A 22445-nucleotide genomic window follows, 5' to 3' on the forward strand; every position below is an offset into this window, starting at 1 on the left:
TCAGCCTCTCATTGCTTTCAATTGGTTTTCCACCTGCAGTTAATCTCAGGGAACCACAGCTGGGTTTCCCGCAGCTAATTGCATAGCAAACCACCCCATTTGTAAGTGTGAATGGGGCTAAAATAAAAAAATCCTTACAAAAAAAGGTACAGTTCTAAATGAAGAAATTCTCATTATTTATGCAACTTTTGTCAGCGGTAACTAAATATGTGAAAACAATATGTTTCCAAATATCTTTTTGTGTGAAAAAACTCTGCACCTCATTGAGTCAACAATTATAGATATTCTTAACCGCTTCAGCCCCGGAAGATTTTACCCCCTTCCTGACCAGAGCGTTTTTTGCGATTCGGCACTGCTTTCCTTTAACTGACAATTGCACGGTCGTGCGACGTGGCTCCCAAACAAAATTGATGTCCTTTTTTTTCCCCAGAAATAGAGCTTTCTTTTGGTGGTATTTGATCGCTTCTGCGATTTTAATTTTTTGCACTATAAACAAAATAAGAGCGACAATTTTGAAAAAAACGCATTATTTTTTACATTTTGCTATAATAAATATCCCCCAAAAATATATATTCCTCAGTTTAGGCCGATTGTATTCTTCTACATATTTTTGGTAAAAAAAAAATCGCAATAAGCGTTTATTGATTGGTTTGCGCAAAAGTTATAGCGTTTACTAAATAGGGGATAGTTTTATGGCATTTTTATTAATAATTTTTTTTTTTTACTAGCAATGGCGGCGATCAGCGATTTTTATTGTGACTGCGACGTTATGGCGGACATGTCGGACATTTTTGACACATTTTTGGGACCATTGTCATTTATACAGCGATCAGTGCGATTAAAAATGCACTGATTACAGTGTAAATGACACTGGCAGTGAAGGGGTTAACCACTAGGGGGCGGAGAGGGGTTAAGTGTGTTCAAGGGGAGTGATTACTAACTGTAGGGGGAGGGGCTGTGTGTGTCATTACTCTGATCACAGCTCCCGATGACAGGGAGCTGTGATCAGTGACACTTGTTACTAGGCAGAATGGGGAGATGCAGTTTACATCAGCATCTCCCCGTTCATCCTCTCTGTGAGGCAATCGCGGGTATCCCCGCGGCGATCGAGTCCGCGGGACCCGTGACCCGACTCACGGAGCTCCCGACCGTCGCGCCCGCCGCCGCCAGCGCGCACGCAATGACACGCCGGGGAATTCAAATGGACGTACAGGTACGCCCATTTTCCCAGCCGTGCCATTCTGCCGACGTACATCAGTGTGCGCCGGTCGGGAACCGGTTAATAAGTATGATGATGATTCTTAAACTGGCTCCACAAAGACATTTGGATTGATTTACTAAAGCTGGAGATTGCAGAATCTGGTGCAGCTGTGTATGGTAGCCAATCAGCTCCTAACTTCAGCTTGTTCAAATCAACCTTGACAATAAAACCTGGAAGCTGATTGGTTTCTATGCACAGCTCCATCAGATTTTGCACTCTCCCGTTTTAGATAATCAACCCTATTGTTTTAAGCTGGCCATGCATGTTAGATTGTGGGCAGGCGATTGCAAAAATTAAGCGTACATTGTAGAATCCTATGGCCATAGTCTGCCCTCCTTCCCCAAATTAGGTCTGCCTGAAAAAAAAAAAACAGGCAGTCCTAAAAGAAGTGTAATGCAGCGTACACACGAGTGGACTTTTTGGACCGGACTGGTCCGACGGACCGAGTCCTGCGGACAATTCAATCATGTGTAAGCTTCATCGGACCTTCAGCTGACTTTTCCAGTCGAAAATCTGAAGGACTTTAGATTTGAAACATGCTTCAAATCTTTCAGATGGACTCGAGTCCGTTGGAAAAATCAGCTCGTCTGTATGATAGTCCGACGGACAAAAACCCACGCTAGGGCAGCTATTGGCTACTGGCTATCAACTTCCTTATTTTAGTCCGGTCGTACATCATCACGGATGAGTCCATCGGACTTTGGTGTGATCGTGTATAGGCAAGTCCGTTCGTTCAAAAGTCCATCGGAAGTCTGACGAATGTCCGCCGGAATGGCCGTCGGACTTTTGTTGCCGAAAAGTCTGCTCGTGTGTACGCGGCCTTAGAGGTTCTTTCGCTTGGAAGTAGTAGGTGGTGAGCCTTGCTAATGTGACCTCTTCCTTCCTCTTCTTCTCCTCATCCTGCTCTTCCTACCTCTACTCCTCCACTCCTTCCATCTTCACCTCTTCCTCCTCCTCCCTCTCTTCCAACTCCTTCTCATTTTCCTCCTTTATATCTTCCTCCTCCACTGTCTCCTCCTATGTGATTATGACTGGAAGAGATGCTTTGGGGAGCTGGATTTACATGGGGAGAATTGCTATTAATCTTGAGCCCCCTTCCTCCAGTTCAAAGCCTGGACAGCCTCACATTACCTTATTTCTATCTGCCATCACAAGTTTTTGTATGAATTTTTATTTAATCTTTGTTCCCCACTGTCTCCATCCACCAGTTCATTCATTGCCCAGAAAATCGGCAATCTCTTCAAACAGAAGATTGGTGAAATTTGGGACAAGATCCCCGTTGTTCTCCACAACCTAACATACTTGTCTACCACCAGTTTTGGGGGGTGAGGGGTTTTCAATAGAACGGGCCTAATATTTTCATAGAAGGATGGCTTTAAAACAGAAGCCTGTGAAAAAAAAACAATTACCGCCAGCAACAATTAGGAAATATGCCCTGTGAAAAAACACGTTTTCCCTGTAGAGCATGAGGATTAGGACAATGTGTAAAGAGGCTGCAGCACATGAGCAGCATTAAGATGTAACAATTGATGAAAAAAAAAGGTAAAAACTCCCTTCCTTCACCCTTAAATTCTCCAAGATAGACACCATTTTGCTACCTACAGGACATTTATCCAGGTTTTTCATCTACTTTAACAGACTTGCCAGCCTACAAACTACACTATTCTCTACGTATATACTTTATCAGCAGCACATTGTTAATATGGCTGTTGTTACCTCACACATTTATAGTGAGGGGGCTGTTTTATCCAAAAGCCCCTTTATTGGCCCTACTGAGCTAACTGACCTAAGTTCAAAGGCCAATCACTGTATTATGATTATGAAGAATTCAATTTGGTGAATTCCACATTAGTGGGGTCCACAAACCTCAAACCTCAAACATGCAGATTTGGCAGAAACCCATGGTGGCAGTGAATCTGAACCTCATCCCTACTCTTTAGATTCAGTTCCTCCAACATTTTTGTTTTTCTGAATCTTTAAACTGTTTCAGACAGAGTGTGCATTAACAGTGTTAGCACAATTGCAGCTCCAGGCATAGAGAGACTGTTCTGTTTCAGAGTTCTGTTATAGCGTATTGCACACCATGCCCCACCTCTTCTAGACTGATCCTGTAAGTGGGTAGGAACTTTATCCAAGGGCACTCATGTATGGTCACATTACACTGCAGTGATTCCAGCTCTCAGGTACACAGGCTCTGAAACAGAGTTACAGTGTAATGTGAGACTTTGCTTCTCACATATTTACCGTATTTCTGAAAAGTTTGAAGTGATTAAAAAAAAAATGCCATGCAGGAAAAGCTATTTTAGTATGCTTTTTAAACAAATATCAAGCATAGGCTGCTCAGAAATAAAAGCATGGTGTCTCAGAAGAATCCCTATCTTGGAGTGGGCTCACAAGTACAACCTCCGACAGAACCTGATTCCTGACTGCATCTCCGGAACGATGCTGACAGTTCACCAATTGGCACACGGTACTGAGACTATCTAGCTTTATTTTCTATTTGTAATACTGTGTAATATTGCGCTTTCTTGTAAAGCATTATAAGAAGCAGGATACGACTATCAATGAATAACTTCACCTTTGAGTAGGATTTCAGTAAGAAGCACACTCTAGTTTTTATGAACACCATTGTTTTCATTATTTTTATTCTTTGTCTTTTATCTATGATAAGTTCCCAGAGTTTTGTCTCTTTTTCAGCAGGGATTCAAATGTTTTGAATAAACATTTTCTCTTTTAAAGTAAAGCATCTCTTAAAATAAATGTATAATGGTTTTGCTTATTTTCTTCTTTATGTATTGGTTAAGACTCAAAAATAAAATTAAAACCAATGTTTTTCAGGTAAATATGATATGGCATATGAATATTTTGTATTCTCGCGTTCAGCCAACTGGTAAAATCTTAAGGCTTAGTTCTGCGTTTTCCTGTTCAACCTTATTAGCTTTGTTAAAAGATGCCTATTGTTGATAGAGGTCAATAGCTCAAGCTGAAATTTTTACATGCACATTATAACAAGCCTTCACGCATTACCATGGCTTTGCATGGTTGCAATAGTTCCTCTCTCTATAATATCTAAAGCTGCAATTTAAAGTGTTTTTAAACCCCCTTCATGAAATCTGACTGGGGCACATATATCTGTAGTGTTTAATTATCTCTCTCCAAAGTTCTAAGTCCCGAGTCTTTCTGCTGCTCCATTCCTCTGTTATCAGTATGGTAACTTCTGACAAGTTCTCCGACACAGGAGATAAAAGCAGCTGGAAATTTGTGTTGGGGAGGAAACTTAGAGACAGATAGGCAGAGAGCTGGTCTAGTCACAGTACAGCTCTGCAAGTTTCTTTGTTCCTCTGTGGAGGGAAGGTGTGTGCCTTTCCTCCAATCAGTTGTCACACAGTGTATGTCCAGACTCCACACCCACTGCTAAAGAATGTAGCAAGCTGAAGACAGCGGATATACATGTAAAACTTATGTAGGGAGATTTGTTTCATCTCTGTGTATCATCTGAGGCTGTTCACTTCACTAGGTATAGGAGAGGGTTTACATCCACTAAAAGTTAAATGTATTAGCATATTTAAATACATTATCATGTAAACTGATACATTCTTCTGGAGAGCTTGTGCTTTTGAAAAGCAACAGACTTGCTGGCCGAATCAACAAATGAAAATAGAATGAAAGCCTTAAAAAAGGGAACTAATACAGCCGACTCATCTAAGAATTGGTTTTTATCTTGCTTGGGGGATTAAGATGCATAATTGTACCTACCCATGTCCCATGGTTGTTTATACATAGATTTATTGTCTATATGCGATTATTTTATGTCTAATGTATGCAATGCGTTTTAATGCCATGTTGATCATTGGTCCTTAATAAACATACATATGTTTGCACCTCTGTGAGTGTGATTGGGCTGCATCATGCGCACCTCATTCAAAGTCCCACCCCACCCCCCTCTTTTTCATCTAAGAATTGGTAAGCTGAAATATAATAACTGTTTGCTTTTGAGTTTAATACCACTTTAAGTGTAGAATGACTTTAGCAAGATTTTCTTTTACTTTGTGTTACATCTTCAGAATGCAATGGGACAGCAAAAAGTAAAACTATGGAGGTTTTAACTATTCCCTACTCTGTCTAAAACAACAAAAAAAAGTTTGGTCTGTACATACACTTCAATATTGATCTCTTTGGATCTAGTGACTTGACATAATGGGACAGCATTTTCCTCATTTAGATTAATAAGATGCATTGAAACACAAATTTTGTCTCAAGTGCTAATTTTTGTTTTGGCTCCATAGGCCTGGCTTTTGCTGTGATGTCATCGGTTCACCCAATGTTTGGATTATATGGGTCTGTGTTCCCACCATTGATCTACGCCATATTTGGCATGGGCCGACATGTTTCCACAGGTGAGACCTAATAGTTACAGAAGCAGAATGTACCCAAGTATAAGTGTCGGTTCACACTGAGGCAGCACGACTTGCAGCGCGACTGCCTCAGGCGACCTGGACATGACAGGAGCGGCGACTTGCAAAACGACTTCTGCATAGAAGTCAATGCAAGTCGCCCCCAAAGTCGTACAGGAACCTTTTTCTAAGTCGGAGCGACTTGCGTCGCTTCGATTGAACAGTTCCATTGTACAGAACGGAACGCTACTTGTCAGGTGGCTAAGTCGTCTGACAAGTCGTCCCAGTGTGAACCAGCACTTAGAAAGAACTTGGATGCCCTTTGCCTTTCCTGTTGGAGATTTTGGACTGTCCAACAAGATCAAGTATTGGTCACCGATCCTCAGGAAAGGCATTGAATTAAAAAGAGTTCAGCAATAGGCAACAAAATTAATAAGGGAGGGTGGAAGACCTCAGAAATGAGGATTGGTTACATAGATTACAGTATTCACTTTGGAGAAGAGGTACTTAAGAGGGGATATGATTATAATGTACAAATAAATCAAAGGTGACTTCAGTAACTGTTTACTCTAAGGTCCCTGAAGAGGACACTCTGCCATAATTTGAAGTTAGAAGGAAGAAAGGAGGTTTAATCCCAGATTGGGGAAAGGGTTCTTTACTGATAGGGCATTAAATAATGTGAAGAATATACAGAGCTATGGGTACTGTTAACGAATAAAAATCACACACACCTACACACACACATAGGTTGAACTGGATGGATGTTTTTTTTTTCAACCTTGTAAACTATGCAACTATGTAACAATCACATTTTTACATTGTTCTCTCTCTTCTTCTAAATTCCGTACCCTGTTAAAGAAAGATGTCTATAGTTACCTACTCTGTGGGTGCTCCACTCAGGGTCACATGATTAGTTCCTAGCGCCAGTCTCAGTGTAGAGGAGGGACTGCCGACAAAGGATGCCCTATAGTAAGCCTATGCGTGACGTCACCACGTAGGAATTGCAGCCATTGCCAGCGATCTCTCCTCTTCACTGAAGCCGGCCACTGGGGAGATCACATGACCAGACTGGAGCGCCTACAGAATAGGTACGTTTAGTCATCTTTCCTTTACAGTGTAGTTAGTATAGGGCTTAGAATGGGGTGGGAGCAGGTTTAGGTTTAGATAGGACTTGACTAGGCTTATACATTCATATTCACATGAAACAAGGGGCACATTTGTTTGTTTTCAGCTCTCATTGACTTGGCTACAGTAAACAAATCCCATTTGTTGTATTTTATAACACAGATGTTGGAGTTCACACAAGCTTAGCAATATGAAATGTTTTCACATTTCCAAGCTAAATGCGCATTCATATTTCTGCACACAGGTTACCACATGCAGTATGTTAAAGCTGAACTCCAGGCACAAAAATGCTCACTATCTTTGGCAATAGTCATTAAGGATTCAAAGCGGAGTTCCACTCATTTGTAAGTTTATTAAAAGTCAGCAGCTACAAACAGTGTAGCTGCTGACTTTTAATAAATAGACACTCACCTGTTCTATGGTCCAGCGATGCGGCCGCCCAAAGCCTCCCTCCTCTCCCTCTCCCTCTCCTCTCCGCGGCGCCATCATTGCAAGTGTGGGTGCTGTGACAGCTTGCGTCTTCACAGCTGGGTGTGCACTGCGCATGCACAAGTCATGCTGCGCTCTCCTAGTGGCTGGCCTGTGACATGTCCCACTAGTCGCCTAGGCAGCGAGAAGATGGAAGGAGGAAGTGGGACAGGAAGTACCTGTCAAAACCAGGTACCCACTCCCCCCCCAAAAAAATTACATCCCAAATATGGCATGTAAGGGGGCGAGGAGTGCTTAAAGCGGAAGTTCCACTTTTGGGTGGAACTCCACTTTAAATCCTCTTTGTGTGCACCAAATACCTTTGCAAACCCAGATATTACCTTCTGAATGTAGCAGTAACATCATCACTGTTCTGTACATAGCCTGTGCATAAACCAAGCAGGCTCCACCAACTACTAGCAGCCTGCAGAACACTACAGGAGGGGGCGGAGACAAGACCAGCCACTCTACACAAGGAGAGAGAAGTGTCTGCTCAGAGGTAAAGTTTCACACTGGATTAATGCCTCTTGTATTTAGGCAATATTTGCTAATCCCAGAGTTCAGATTTAAAGAAGTAGTAAAGGCTGAACGTTTTTTTACCTTCATGCATTCTATGCTTGAAGGTAAAAAACCTTCTGTGTGCTGCTCCCCCCCACAGCCGGCCCCCACCCATACTCACCTGAGCCCCCTCTTGATTCAGCAATGTGCACGGGAACCACAGCTGTCTTGGGTCTCTCTCTCCTCATTGGCTGAGACAGAATTTGCTCTCACTGCTGTCAATCACAGCCAGTGAGCCAAAAGAGGAGGCAGGGCTCTATGTGTCATATCAATGCATAGAATGGGGCTCGGGAGCGAGCATGCACCCATGCCCCATAGCAAATGGCTTGCTATTGGGGCACTGGTCAAGGGGGAGGAGCCAGGAGCGCCGGTGAGGGACCTGGGAGGAAGAGGATTGGGGCTGCTCTGTGCAAAAGCAGGTACACAGAACAGGTAGGTATGACATGTTTGTTATTTTTTGTTTTTTAAAAACCAAACCTTTAATCACACTTTAAGGGTGGATCTACCTGCCTTGGACACACGTTAAATGCATTAATATTAGGGATGTCCCCATTCATTTCTAATAGCCCCTCTACATGCATCCACTAAATAACACACTTGTCCCCCAAGGGTTTGTCTCCCCTGGAAAACAAACAGGGAAGATTAGGGGTGTTTTTTTGCTCTTGAAAAAAAAATACCAGGTACAAAGGAGATAATGTAATTGATAGGCTAATTACTGTGACCCCATGTGCAGCTCAGTGTACATTGTGAGAAAATAAGAGTTCTTTATTACAGAAAAGACATAGTAGGGTTGATTTACTAAAACTGGACCGTGCAAAATCTGGTGCAGCTGTGTATTGTAGCCAATCAACTTCTAACTTCAGCTTGTTAAAGTAATCTTTGAAAAAAAAAACCTGGAAGCTGATCGGTTTCTATACAGAGCTGCACTAGATTTTGCACTTTTGTTTGTCTCTTCTGCAATAAAAGGGTCTGCCTGTTTGTACATTTTGAATTTTTATTTAAAGTTCCACTTTAAGTAGTGGTATATATTCATTATAAATAGTATGAAATAGCAAGAAAATCTGGAGATATTAGTGCCAACATCCCTAGAGAACATTAATATTTGACACTACATATACTGTATGTGGTGGGACTTCATAGGCACCATTGTTGTACTATGATTTAAAATCTATTTAAATTTTATTATACAAAATTTCATAAAAACATAAAATTAAGGCTGACATATACTACTCATTCCTCATGCAAGAGGGTACAATTACACTATATACTACAGACGTCCTACATGCTAACAGATCTTGCAAAACACATGCCGTCATACTTGTAAATAACCCAGCATTAAAAAAAAAGTGTATTGAAACACATTGGGTTATCCACAAGAATGACGCCATGTGAGTGGACTCATAGGCTTTCATGGTCTAGCTATAATCCAGTGATTGGAACAATGGTTTTAGCCATGTTCAGCTTACTGCCCTTTCTTTTTGTTTCAGGTACTTTTGCTATCACATCACTGATCTCTGCTTCAGCTGTTGAGAGGCTTGTTCCTTGGAACAATGGCACTGCCACTAATGGCTCACTGGGAGATATGGCTATATCTGATTTTGAAATGCAACGAATAGGAGTTGCTGCAGCTGTAACCTTCCTAGGTGGAGTCATACAAGTGAGTGCCTCTATGCTGTTTATTATTCATGAATTCAGTTATTTCCCTACAAGATAAGATAATCGAGAATTGTATTGTCTTGTATTTCAAGTTTTCCAGATTTGCATCGTATATCAACTAGACCGGTCTACTTTTGAGAATCTCTTAAAGGACACATGTACTTAAAGAAATATAGAGGCTGCCATAGCTGACCTACTAAAAATGCTAGTTGCCTGGTTGTCTGGCTTTAATACTTTAATTGAGCTGGAGCGAAGATCAGAAATTCTTGATATGCATATTTGGTTTTTATCAGTGTTTCAAAAATGACTGAAACTATAGGATCAGCATGACAGAAACATCATTTTTACAAGAAGAGTTCAGCAAAAACAGCCTCCATATTTTCTCATTACATGCATTCTTTAATTAGAGTCTACATTCATGTGTGCCATTTCTTTGAATTGATAATTCAGAATGATGGTATACGGAAAGACTTGAATTTGGGTGTTGAAATACTTTGGAATTGGGTGTAGTTTTGAATTTTCAAAAATTTAGCAATTGTGATGTAGTTCATGAGAGTTGTCCACACAAACAATCTGATTGTATAGTCTACTAAGTTTAGATAAAAATGTACAGAAATTTACAGGTTTGTGGGTTCACATAAATTACAATGCATTCATAAAATTTGCATTAGGTTGCATTAAACATTGATTGCATCATTTAGCATTTTTGGTGAGAGTTAAATAGATTAAATCAGATTGTAAAGTTTGACTCCTGTATTACAATCTTACAAACAACTAAGAACGGCCATAGACAGAGCAATTTTCTTTCCTGCAACCACGGGTGGGAGGGGCAGGGTAAGCCGTCCCCACTGGGAGAACACAGTGCTTATTACTATTTCCTATAACAGCCACTTAATAATAGAATAAAAATGCAGCGCTATCCCTTAAGAGCATATAAACATATGTGGAAATAAAAGTCTCTCAAAATGTGGAATCCCAAAGCGTGGATGCAGTTAATCCCAAAGAAATATAGGCATAGAGTGTTTGCTGTATGATGAAAGGGTAAACAAAAGAATGCTCCACCAGCACCAACACTCCAATCATGCAGCCTCTTACCAGAGAAATTTGGCTACCGCTCAAGCAACCAGATAGTGCAGTGAAGCAACTCCAGGCAAGATAGAGCTAAAACTTTCCAAAGGCACCCCTCCAGGATCCAACACTAGAGTTACGATCACAGTCCTCTCCAGGTTATCATATATATCAGAAAAAGAACAGAGAGCCTCCTCATGGTGTGGTAAGTTTTAAAATCCAGTAAGGTTTAATAAAGTATTGCACTTACATTTATGAACGGAGTATGAAGCATTTACAAGTCATAGGGGTAACCAACCATCAAGATGGCTGTGGTCCGTGCCGGTGCGCGATGGAGTCTCACACCATAGCTCTACCCTAAGCGTCTCGTCACTAGGGAACATGGTCAGGGGAGTGGCTTATGAACAGCATCGCATTGTATAAATACTAACCGGAAGGACGCTCCCTTTTAATCAGCATGCGTTCCAAATACTGACATGCGCTCCAGATACTGGAAGCGCATCAGCAGCAAAAACTGTAAACAGTAACCGGTCCAGAAAAGGTGATAGGTGTCACTGCGCTCCCAACACCATCTATCTAGCCCCGACCTGCCAAGTTATCCTACAGAACCCCTCAGCTCAACCAAAAATTGTAAATGCCGCAATCCATAATGAAATAGATGGCCAGCAAAAAATAGCACAGCCGCTTGCAATAATCACATGTAAAATTCGACAGACTGGTTGTACCCAAGTTGATCAATTGATCAACTTGGGTACATTTAACCTGCCCATACATGGTTTGAATCTTGGCCGGTTCCTGCTTGGCCGTCTATGGCTGGCTTAAGCAGTGGAAAGGTCTAAATAAATTTAATAGATTATTTAGGTAGGTCTTTACACTCTGATAAACAAAAACTGTCCACATGTCATAATGTTACTGTTCTGACTCCTTACAATTCTCCAGCAACTATGTAAGAGGGTGGCCCATATGACTGGATAAAATCTGTATAGATTGTTCGGTAAGGCCCTCACACTAGAGTCTTAACCTCGCTGGCGGTTTTCCCGGGTGTGGCTCGAGGTTAAATTTTAGTACCATTAGCGGTAACCCCGAGCCACGCTCGGGATTGCATTGCAGGATCCTGGTGCAGTGTACTTACCTTGTCCCCAGGATTCTGCGATGTTCCCCAGCTATATGTGCGGGTTCTGTCCTCCGCTCGATGCCTCTGTGTGCCGGGCTCCGTTCCCTACAAGCATGGCGATGCACATGGTGGAGCCCGGCGGCAAATTCAAAAAATTTTAAGTTCATAACACATACAGTACTCTATAATCTTACCGATTACATTACTGTATGAAATAATTTCACATCCCTGTTGTCCCCAGTGCTTTGTCCAATGCCCTGCATGCAGTTTTATATTATATATACTGTTCTTTCTGCCTGGAAACTTGAGATTGTCCATAGCAACCAAAAAGTGTCCCTTTACGTCAAAAGTGGTTTTAGACCAGCTAGAAAACAGCAATAATAAATTAGAACACTTGCAGAATTGAGCGATAGTGAATCGTGGGGAAATTCATTTTATTATTATTATATTATTATTTTTTATAATTATTTATTGTTATTTATTATAATTTATGATTTTATGTTTCAAACTTTATCATACCCGGGATATCTACTAGACTCTTGCTTGGACAGATTTAAGTGTGTTATTGCAAAGAATTACAGGCCTACAATATAAAACGCCAAATTTCTATGCAAAACAATTGTACCCCTTTGAGGCGCAAAAATCTGACATAGTCATACCGCCAGGGAGGCTACGAGAGAAAACACAGACACCATACAATCAAATTGCAACACGACCAGCATGATACTGGACACATCTCTTTAATACCTTGGTGCTGATTTACTGAAACTGGAGAGTGGTCTGGTGCACCTCTGGATAGGAACCAATCAGTCTCCAGATTTTATTGTGGAAGCTTAATTGAACAAGCTGAAGTTAGAAGCTGATTGGCTACCATGCACAGCTGCACCAGATTTTGCACTCTCTAGTTTTAGTAAATCAACCCCCTTGTTTCAGCCAATTTTATTGTATTTTTATTGTGCATATTATTATACTATTCAACCCAAGCTTAACAGTTCCAGAGAATGGAATGTTGACAGTCAATGAAGGAAAATCTCCCCAATAAGAACACCTGACAAGGGTTCCTTCCCTTACCCGATATATGCAAAACTAAATTAAAAAGTTTTTTCTAGAGTTAGGCTTATTGCAAAATTTGTGTTCATGAAATGAACATAGTTAAGAGGCATTTTTCAATAGGCAAAATAAAGTTAGAGAGTTAAAATACCTCATCGTGTTAGTGAATGCAGCTTAGTATGGTAGGAACATAAGGCTCTTATGCCGTGTACACACGGTCGGACTTTTCGTCTACAAAAGTCCGACAGCCTGTCCGACAGACTTTCGACTGACTTTTGGCGGACTTGCGGCGGACTTGCGGCAGACTTTCTTACGAACGGACTTGCCTACATACGATCACACAAAAGTCCGACGGATTCGTACATGATGACGTACACCGGACTAAAATAAGGAAGTTGATAGCCAGTTGCCAATAGCTGCCCTAGCGTGGGTTTTTTTCCGTCGGACTAGCACACAGACGAGCGGATTTCTGGGTCCAGCGTAGTTACGACGTAAAGATTTGAAGCATGTTTCAAATCTAAAGTCCGTCAGATTTGAGGCTGGAAAAGTCAGCTGAAAGTCCGGGGAAGCCCACACACGATCGGATTGTCAGCCAGCTTTAGTCCGTCGGCGTCCGTCAGACTTTTGTAGACGAAAATTCCGACCGTGTGTACGCGGCATTAGGTGTCCGTTTATGAAACTGTGAACAGCGGTAATCCCTAATGCTGCGTACACACGGTCGGACTTTCCGGCATACTTGGTCCGGCGGACCAGAGTGTGCCGGACAATCCGCCCGTGTGTGGGCGCCGGCGGACTTTTCCGGCGGACTTTTTCCCAAAAGCCCGCCGGACCTAGATTTGAAGAAAGTTTTAAATCTTTCCGCCGGACTCAGTTTCGGGCGGAAAGTCCGCTCGTGTGTGTGCTGGTCCGACGGAAAGCCCGCTCGTGTGTATGCTGGTCCGACAGACCAGATACGACACGGGGGCAGGGTATTGCATCTCGCGCTCGCTGCAATAAGAAAAACAAATTTTCCTATTGCGGCGAGCGCGGGGCATACCAGGCCCTTAGGTCTGGTATGGATTATAAAGGGAACCCCCTACGCCGAAAAAACGGCGTGGGGTCCCCCCTAAAATCCATACCAGACCCCGATCCGAGCACGCAGCCTGGCCGGTCAGGAAAGGGGGTGGGGACGAGCGAGCGCCCCCCCCCTCCTGAACCGTACCAGGCCACATGCCCTCAACATGGGGGGTGGGTGCTTTGGGGGAGGGGGGCCGCCCTGCGGGCCCCCCCCACCCCAAAGCACCTTGTCCCCATGTTGATGAGGACAAGGGCCTCTTCCCGACAACCCTGGCCGTTGGTTGTCGGGGTCTGCGGGCGGGGGCTTATCGGAATCTGGGAGCCCCCTTTAATAAGGGGGCCCCCAGATCCCGGCCCCCCACCCTATGTGAATGAGTATGGGGTACATGGTACCCCTACCCATTCACCTAGGGAAAAAGTGTAAGTAATAAAACACACTACACAGGTTTTTAAAATATTTTATTAAACAGCTCCGGGGGGATCTTCCTCCGGTTTCGGGGGTCTTCTTCCGGCTTCGGGGGTCCCTCCGCTTCATCTTCTCCCGGCGTCCGGTTGGTTCTTCTCCGCTCTCTTCTCTCCAGTTCTTCGGCCGGCTCCTCTGCTGTCTTCAGGTAGCTCTCTTGCCAGCAGAGGTCCGGACTTCTTGTCTTCTTCTCTTCTCCAGATGTTGACACGACGCTCTCTCCGGCTGGACTGCTCTCCGAGGGCTGCGTTGTGACTTATATAGGCGGAGACCCCGCCCCCTTTTGATGTCACAGTCCCTGGGCATGCTGGGACTGTGACGTTTTAGGGGGCGTGGTCAACATCACCCAGTGACCACGCCCCCTAAAACGTCACAGTCCCAGCATGCCCAGGGACTGTGACATCAAAAGGGGGCGGGGTCTCCGCCTATATAAGTCACAACGCAGCCCTCGGAGAGCAGTCCAGCCGGAGAGAGCGTCGTGTCAACATCTGGAGAAGAGAAGAAGACAAGAAGTCCGGACCTCTGCTGGCAAGAGAGCTACCTGAAGACAGCAGAGGAGCCGGCCGAAGAACTGGAGAGAAGAGAGCGGAGAAGAACCAACCGGACGCCGGGAGAAGATGAAGCGGAGGGACCCCCGAAGCCGGAAGAAGACCCCCGAAACCGGAGGAAGATCCCCCCGGAGCTGTTTAATAAAATATTTTAAAAACCTGTGTAGTGTGTTTTATTACTTACACTTTTTCCCTAGGTGAATGGGTAGGGGTACCATGTACCCCATACTCATTCACATAGGGTGGGGGGCCGGGATCTGGGGGCCCCCTTATTAAAGGGGGCTCCCAGATTCCGATAAGCCCCCGCCCGCAGACCCCGACAACCAACGGCCAGGGTTGTCGGGAAGAGGCCCTTGTCCTCATCAACATGGGGACAAGGTGCTTTTGGGGTGGGGGGGCCCGCAGGGCGGCCCCCCTCCCCCAAAGCACCCACCCCCCATGTTGAGGGCATGTGGCCTGGTACGGTTCAGGAGGGGGGGGGCGCTCGCTCGTCCCCACCCCCTTTCCTGACCGGCCAGGCTGCGTGCTCGGATCGGGGTCTGGTATGGATTTTAGGGTGGACCCCACGCCGTTTTTTCGGCGTAGGGGGTTCCCTTTATAATCCATACCAGACCTAAGGGCCTGGTATGCCCCGCGACGGGGCTCGCAAGGTGTCAATCTCGCCGATAAAAGCGGCAAGATTGACATCCTTTTCTAGTCCCGTCGCACCTGAGTCACGTTCAAAATGAACGGACTTGTCCGTGTGTGGGCAAGTCCGTTCATTCTGAAAGTCCGCCGGAACTCCGGCGAAAGTCCGTCGGAAATACGGGCGGACTTAGCCCGCCGGAAAGTCCCGGCGTGTGTGGGCAAGTCCGTCCGTTTTAAAGTCCGGCGCACCTGGCGGACAAAGTCCGTCGGAAAGTGTGCCGGACCAAGTAGGATAGAAAGTCCGACCGTGTGTACGCGGCATAAGGATCGCCACTGATCATAGTCCATAAACGATTTATGAAACAGAGAAAATCGGGGGAGAACATGTTTGAACACGTTCTCCCGCCGATGATCTCCGCACACTGAGAATCCTCATTGACTGACACAGAAACGGACAGTTTATGAAGCTGTGATCTCAGCACTTAGTTACATAGTTACATAATAGGTGAGGTTGAAAAAAGACACAAATCCATCAAGTCCAACCTATGTGTGTGATTATATGTCAGTATTACATTGTATATCCCTGTATGTTGCGGTCGTTCAGGTGCTTATCTAATAGTTTTTTGAAGCCTTCCGCAAAAAAGTTTTATCCCTATTGTGGGGTCACCAGTATGGTATTTATAAATTGAAATCATATCCCCTCTCAAGCGTCTCTTCTCCAGAGAGAATAAGTTCAGTGCTCGCAACCTTTCCTCATAACTAATATCCTCCAGACCCTTTATTAGTTTAGTTGCCCTTCTTTGTACTCGCTCCATTTCCAGTACATCCTTCCTGAGGACTGGTGCCCAGAACTGGACAGCATACTCCAGGTGCGGCCGGACCAGAGTCTTGTAGAGTGGGAGAATTATCGTTTTATCTCTGGAGTTGATCCCCTTTTTAATGCATGCCAATATTCTGTTTGCTTTGTTAGCAGCAGCTTGGCATTGCATGCCATTGCTGAGCCTATCATCTACTAGGACCCCCAGGTCCTTTTCCATCCTAGATACACCACACTTCACTGGCGATCTCTGTCAGAATTCACCCTCCCAGATTCACCAGCTCAGAGGTGGACAATCAGGGAGTGAAGAGAGAATCTGGGGGGGGAGAAGGAAGATTAATAACTTCCTTCTACATCCATCACACCCCCCAAGACAGTAACCATTCCCCCCTGTGATATTTATGTATATATATATATATATATATATATATATATATATATATATATATATATATATATATATATATATATATATAAAAATATTTATAATTTGTGTATATATATATATATATTATGTAGGGGGCCTCTTTATTTTATTAGCATAAACCACGCTGTCTGTCCTTGTATGGAGCAGTGATAATTTATCACTACTTAATAAACGGACACCTCGGTGTTTCAGTGAATTTCTGGTACTGTAATCTCGTAAAGTCTCATGAGATTCCAGTATCAGGGTCCGTTCTCCACTGTTTCAAGCGTTTGTAGATCGCTTCACTCCTCCAAAGGAGAAGCAATCTACAAAGCTTCATAAACTGGCATCCAGAGGAGAATGATTTCCTCTGAGAATGCCAGAGAATGAAGCAGTGAAATTTTTTTACTGCTTCATAAACGGACACCATAGATCTACAAGGGCAGAAACTGGTAAAAATGGCTCTGTGAACTTATGTTGGTGTTATAAAATTTAATAAAATAATACTGGCCTACTGTTATGCAAAGTTTTTCAATCAATTTGTATTTGACCTTGAAATGAGAACATACAGTATACTTTTGTTGAGGACATCTATTCTCTTGGAAGAACCTGAGATAGCATAAATTAAGGTGGAAAAAATACTCTGTTAAATAGTCTGTTAAAGCTGAAATCCATCCAATTTTAAAAACACCTTTTAAGCCAATTGTGTATTAGTTAAAAATATTCTTAATCACACTTGTGACAGCATAAAGTCAAATAAAAGCACTAGCTGGTAAATCTGAAAGCCATCCAAAATCACCCTTTAGCCCAGTTGTGTATTAGTTAAAAATATACTTTAAAGAGGAGCTCCAGTCTCTCTCCATAAGAATTATGTAGCTGTTAACTTTTAAAATAAGGACACTTACCTGTCAGAGATCCAGCATTGTCCTCACTCTACCCGATTCTTCAATTCTTCAAAGGCGCCAGCATCTTAGCTAAAGAAAACTTAGTTCCTTCCCACTTAGGGGCTTCTCACTTAAGCTCTTAGGGGCTTGCCACTGTGCATGCTCGAGCCACGCTGCACTTTGCAAATGGTCCTGCAGTCTTCTGGTACCTGTGATGTGTCCCAGAAGGCTGCAAGGGAAGGAAGGGGGGTTGCAAACTTCTGCTCAGATCACCGCCACTACCGGAATTGGATAAGATCCTGTCAAAACCAGGTACCCGCTCCCCCTCACTCCAAAAACTTTCAATTGTGAGGGTGCATAGCAGGTACAATACTGGTATTTTGCCTACATAAGGTCAGAGCACAGAGATGATCTCACCAGTAGGCTTCTGCTTCTTTATTGTCCATTTTCCAGACTGGGGAAGGAGAGATGCCTAAGGAAGCAGAACTGCTATCTTTTCCACAGACCTCATGGATGAACACTATTACTTTTGAGGCAGGGAAAGGGGTTGTTGATGGGTGCACATAAAAGGTGCTTCCGACTATATTATTAAGTTGGACATTTGTATTGGGCATGCAAGTGATCCTGATGTAGCACCCTCTAGTGTGCTAGAGTAGGAAATGTTAGATTTTGTTAGTGTAGGTAAAATGTTTTGGCTTGGCTGGCAGCCAAGCCTGTTTAATCTGTGTCGGGTTAATGATCCAGGGAGGGCTACTATGACTCATCAGGCAGCATCTCTGGTACCTTCCCCTACTTTTGGAACTTGCTGGAAACTTCCAGAAGAATGGGAGGGAGGGAGGGAGGGAGGGAGGGGGGAGCTGCAAGAAGTTTTCATGAGGGCCCTAACCAATCCCCAACAGATTGGCAGGGGGCGGGCCCCCTCAAATACTCAGGATCAGCCCAGCTAGGGCAGGAGAATTTGGGTGGAAGTTGGAGATAGCATGCTAGGAAGCCAGGGCTGGTGAGTGTTGCAGTCATGGAGGACTAAGAGGTAGCCTTAAAGGACTGGGTGAGAGCAGTCTGAGATGGATGCAGAGTCAGTCTGGGAGGACTGTGGAAGTTTAGCCAGGAGGGCTAGAGAAAGGGCAGCTGCAGCAGGTGGGCTGGCAGTGCCTGAAGAGGTGGTTCTGGGATCAGTAGCCACAGAAGGACAGCTGGGCACTAGGAAATTGCAAAACAACCAAGAGGCCCGCAGTCCTGGCCTGTAAAGGGCATTTGCTAAAATCTGATTGAGCCCTATTGTCAGATCACCCAACAGTGTGCCAGCTGGTCCTGGGAATTTTGTGCTTCAAGCAAATGTTACGCTGGAGGAGCTGAGGAGTGTAAGTAGACTGTACAGAAGAAATTGTCCATGAAAAGTTCTGCTAAAGTCAAGTTGGCATCCCATAATACTGTATCCTTAACCCCTAATAAAAATGCAAAAACAAAGCTGCAAGGACTGTTTCTTGACTCAAGAGTGCTGTGGAAAATCATGTGTGCCTGGTTGTGCAGAGTGGGGGATCCCTTATTCACCAGCGTCTCCTACGGGGGTAGTGCTGATATTATGGTTTTTTTTTTTCATTGGCGTCTATATTCAATGCATAGCACCAAAATTTTAAGGGGACATGGCAGTGGAAAACTGTCATTAGAGAATCATGGCGGCTACCATTGCTGACTCTTACTTCAAAAAGTGCTAGCTGGCAGTTTTATGCAGACACCTGTCACTCCCAGGATCAGAGATACGCTTGTTTTTCAGGGTGCATGGCTCTCTGCACCCATGTGAATGACCTCTTATTGAGACAGTCCCATTTTTATTATGATTTATGTTTAATGTGCACAGTCAGGCTAAAACCACTCAAGATATAGGATTGCCATTGCACATGTTAGTGGTCATTCATATACTGATGTGGGTCACCAATCCAACTGTACCCTAACGGTTTGTCCCTAATCTTATTTTGTTTTTTTTAGCAAATCATCCTCAGTGTTTGTGTTGCATGATTATGTCTGGATTGCATGTACCCAACTAATCATCTAAAGCCTCGTACACACGGTACGAAACTCTGAAGGGGATTGTCGTTTGACAGGCTGTCGTCCCAAGTTCTTACCGTTAGAACGTCTTACTGTTCAACAATTGTTTTCCAATTTTCAGCCAACAAATGTTGGCTGACAGGCTAGCAAATTTTTGTCAAGCGTCAGCTCCGCGTCATATTTTTGGAAGGTCAGTAAACAAATCCGTCACACAAAAGTCGAAAGTACAAACACACATGCTCGGAATCAATGCTCACCAAAAATGAAATTAGCAGAAGGGGCCCAAAGGGTGGCGCTCAAGAGATGAAATTCCTCGTAGTACGTCACTACGTTCGTGTTTGTGCCACGACAATATGTGTAACGTTAGTATGCAAGACAAGATCCTGGCACACCTCCTTTTGACAAAAATCAGACACTCGGTTGTCCAACTGTGTGTACAAGGCTTAAGTTATTTTGATAGCTTAACAAATGTTCTATATGTCATTTGAATTTTCTTATCACCAAGAGTGTGGAAGTTTGTAAAACATGTACAAGGTGTGATTAGATAACAGCAAAGTGAGAGTTCCAGAGTTGAATGAAGGACAAGTAGTGTTGTGCAGTTGAGAACTGGATATACCACATTTTCCTGGTTACACAAGTAATCTGATCAAGTATGTACACAGCTCCCTTACAGAATTATAACAACTAAATATACAACAACAATAAAGGGAATAAGACACTGCTTAAAGGGTAACTCCACTTTCGTGGGGGGGGGGGGGGGATAGCTAATAAAAATATAATAATATAGCCTATACAATTGTGACACAAGTCATATTGTAATTGAATGTTATTAAAAATTACCTTTCCTTTTCAATCTGCAGCTCTGTAATTTTCTGTAAAATGCAATGCAATATGGCTACCTGGAGGTGTTCTGTACACAGAATGTGTGCAAGGATTTTAAAAGTTTGTTAAAATCCTTGCAATGTACATAGATCACCCAGAGGGGAATGTTTTTTTTCTTAACAAGTTACTCTTTTAAGCCGTGTTAAACCCAAAAGCAAACATTTATTATATTGCAGCTTACCAACTCTGTGACGGCTGCATTCGTTTTCTTTTTTAGGCTTTCTATCTTCTATTTTCATCTGGTGATTTAGCCAGTAAGCCTGTTGTTTGTCAAAAGAACAAGCACCCCTGCAGAAGTATCAATTACAGGGAAGTGACAAACCATTTAACACTGACATGGGTGCTTACAATGATCATCTTTTATTTATTCATGTAAAACCTTTATCCCAAAAGGAAAAAACTGTTTGCTGTAACTGAATGTAAAGTATTTGCAGGAGTTTGGCTTCAATTTGTCAGTATATTTAAATCTGCTAGTACATCTAACACCCCTCCCAGACTGATTTAAAAAAAAACACAATACAGCAGCATGACATATATGGTTTATGTGAATAAATTATGACAATTAACACTTCTCTGTTGAATATCACTTTAAAAGAGAAACTGTAATGGTTTTAAATACATTTCATGTTCATTTGTTCAGGTGTACACCTGTTTAAAATGATGTTTTATATACTGTCTTTGTTATATAAAAAACTTTTAAAACATAGCAAAAAGGATTGCCACAGCACTATAGGTTTGCCAAAAAGACAGTACAGCTGAAGCATTCTGCCTTTTGGCTCACCTTTTCTAACAGAACCCATGGATGGAGCTGGATAATAAGGAACAACTCACTCCTCTGACTCAGTCAATTGTATGTAAATTTTCAACAACAGAGGAAAATGTGTAAAATGAACTAAAAGTTACACTTGTTGGCTTGAAATTAAAATACATAATATTTAGGCCTCATGCACACAGGGCGTTAGAAAAAAATGAGCTGCAAAGCCAGGAAAAAGCGGCTGTAAAAACTTGCTTTTAGGAGCTTTTTGCATTGGCGTTGATGCATGTTTAGCTGTGCTAGCTTTTAGCAGCGTTTCTCTGCCTATAAAAAATTTAAAATCAATGGTTTCCTATGAGAGCCCATTGATTTGAGTAGAAGGCGCACCATGTTCCGACTTGCAGTGCCGCTTGTGCACTGAGGATTTCAAAGGGGAACCCTCACCAAAATTAAAAAAAAACTGGCTTGGGGTTCCCCCCAAAAGCATACCAGACCCTTCGGTCTGGTATGGATTTTAAGGGAAACTCCCACGCCAGGAAAAAAATTGGCGTGGGGTCCCCCCCAAAATCCATACCAAACCCTTATCTGAGCATGCAGCCCGGCAGGCCAGGAATGGGGGGGGGACCGAACGCCACCTCTTCCTGGACCATTCCAGGCCACATGCCCCCAAAGCACCTTGTCCCCATGATGATGGGGACAAGGGCCTCTTCCCGACAACCCTGGCCAGTGGTTGTCGGGGGTGCTTATCAGAATCTGGAAGCCCCCAGATACCGCCCCCCCCCCCCAACCCTATGTGAATGTATCCATTCACCCAAAAAAAAGTGTCAAAAATAAAAACAGTACACAGGTTTTTGATTTGAAATTTAATTTATGAAAGCATATATAATACACTGTAGAGCGCTAATATGCATCAAATCAAGCAAATACTAATACCAATATATAAAACCAATAAAAAACTACATATAGCATAAATATATAAAACGTGATATCGTGTACAAAAATATATAAATAAAGTGCTCGTGCTCCAAAAGTCACACTCAGTCCTCAATAAGGTATTAAACTAATCAGCAAAAGTCCATATTAACATCAACCATGTGATAATTGTGTCTTCATGCAGTGTACACACAACCCCCACCATGTGTACCCTCACCTTAGGGGCTTAAAAAAGAAGCCTGTAATTAGATAGCAATAGCTCGCAGAGATCCTCCTTTGCTTCCTTTATCCTAAGCAGGTTTATGGAACACAGGCCACTTGCTCCTCCCGATAAT

General features: G+C 43.1%; 1 protein-coding gene across 3 annotated transcripts in view; it reads left to right on the forward strand.

Moving 5' to 3' along the window:
- The first annotated feature begins 1699 nt into the window (after nucleotides 1–1699).
- Nucleotides 1700–22445, forward strand: part of SLC26A7 (solute carrier family 26 member 7) — a 105615-nt gene continuing 84869 nt past the window's right edge. For 2 of the 3 annotated variants that reach the window (XM_073631938.1, XM_073631939.1), the window contains exons 1-3: nucleotides 1802–3731; nucleotides 5548–5658; nucleotides 9294–9463. In XM_073631938.1, the coding sequence (XP_073488039.1) occupies nucleotides 3542–3731; nucleotides 5548–5658; nucleotides 9294–9463 (471 nt within the window). In that variant the 5' untranslated portion in view covers nucleotides 1802–3541. Of the gene's footprint in view, nucleotides 3732–5547; nucleotides 5659–9293; nucleotides 9464–22445 lie in introns of all 3 variants that reach the window. The other variant, XM_073631940.1, reaches the window with a different exon arrangement.

The sequence above is a fragment of the Aquarana catesbeiana genome, linkage group LG05 (assembly GCF_042186555.1).
Source record: "Aquarana catesbeiana isolate 2022-GZ linkage group LG05, ASM4218655v1, whole genome shotgun sequence".
NCBI lineage: Eukaryota > Metazoa > Chordata > Amphibia > Anura > Ranidae > Aquarana > Aquarana catesbeiana.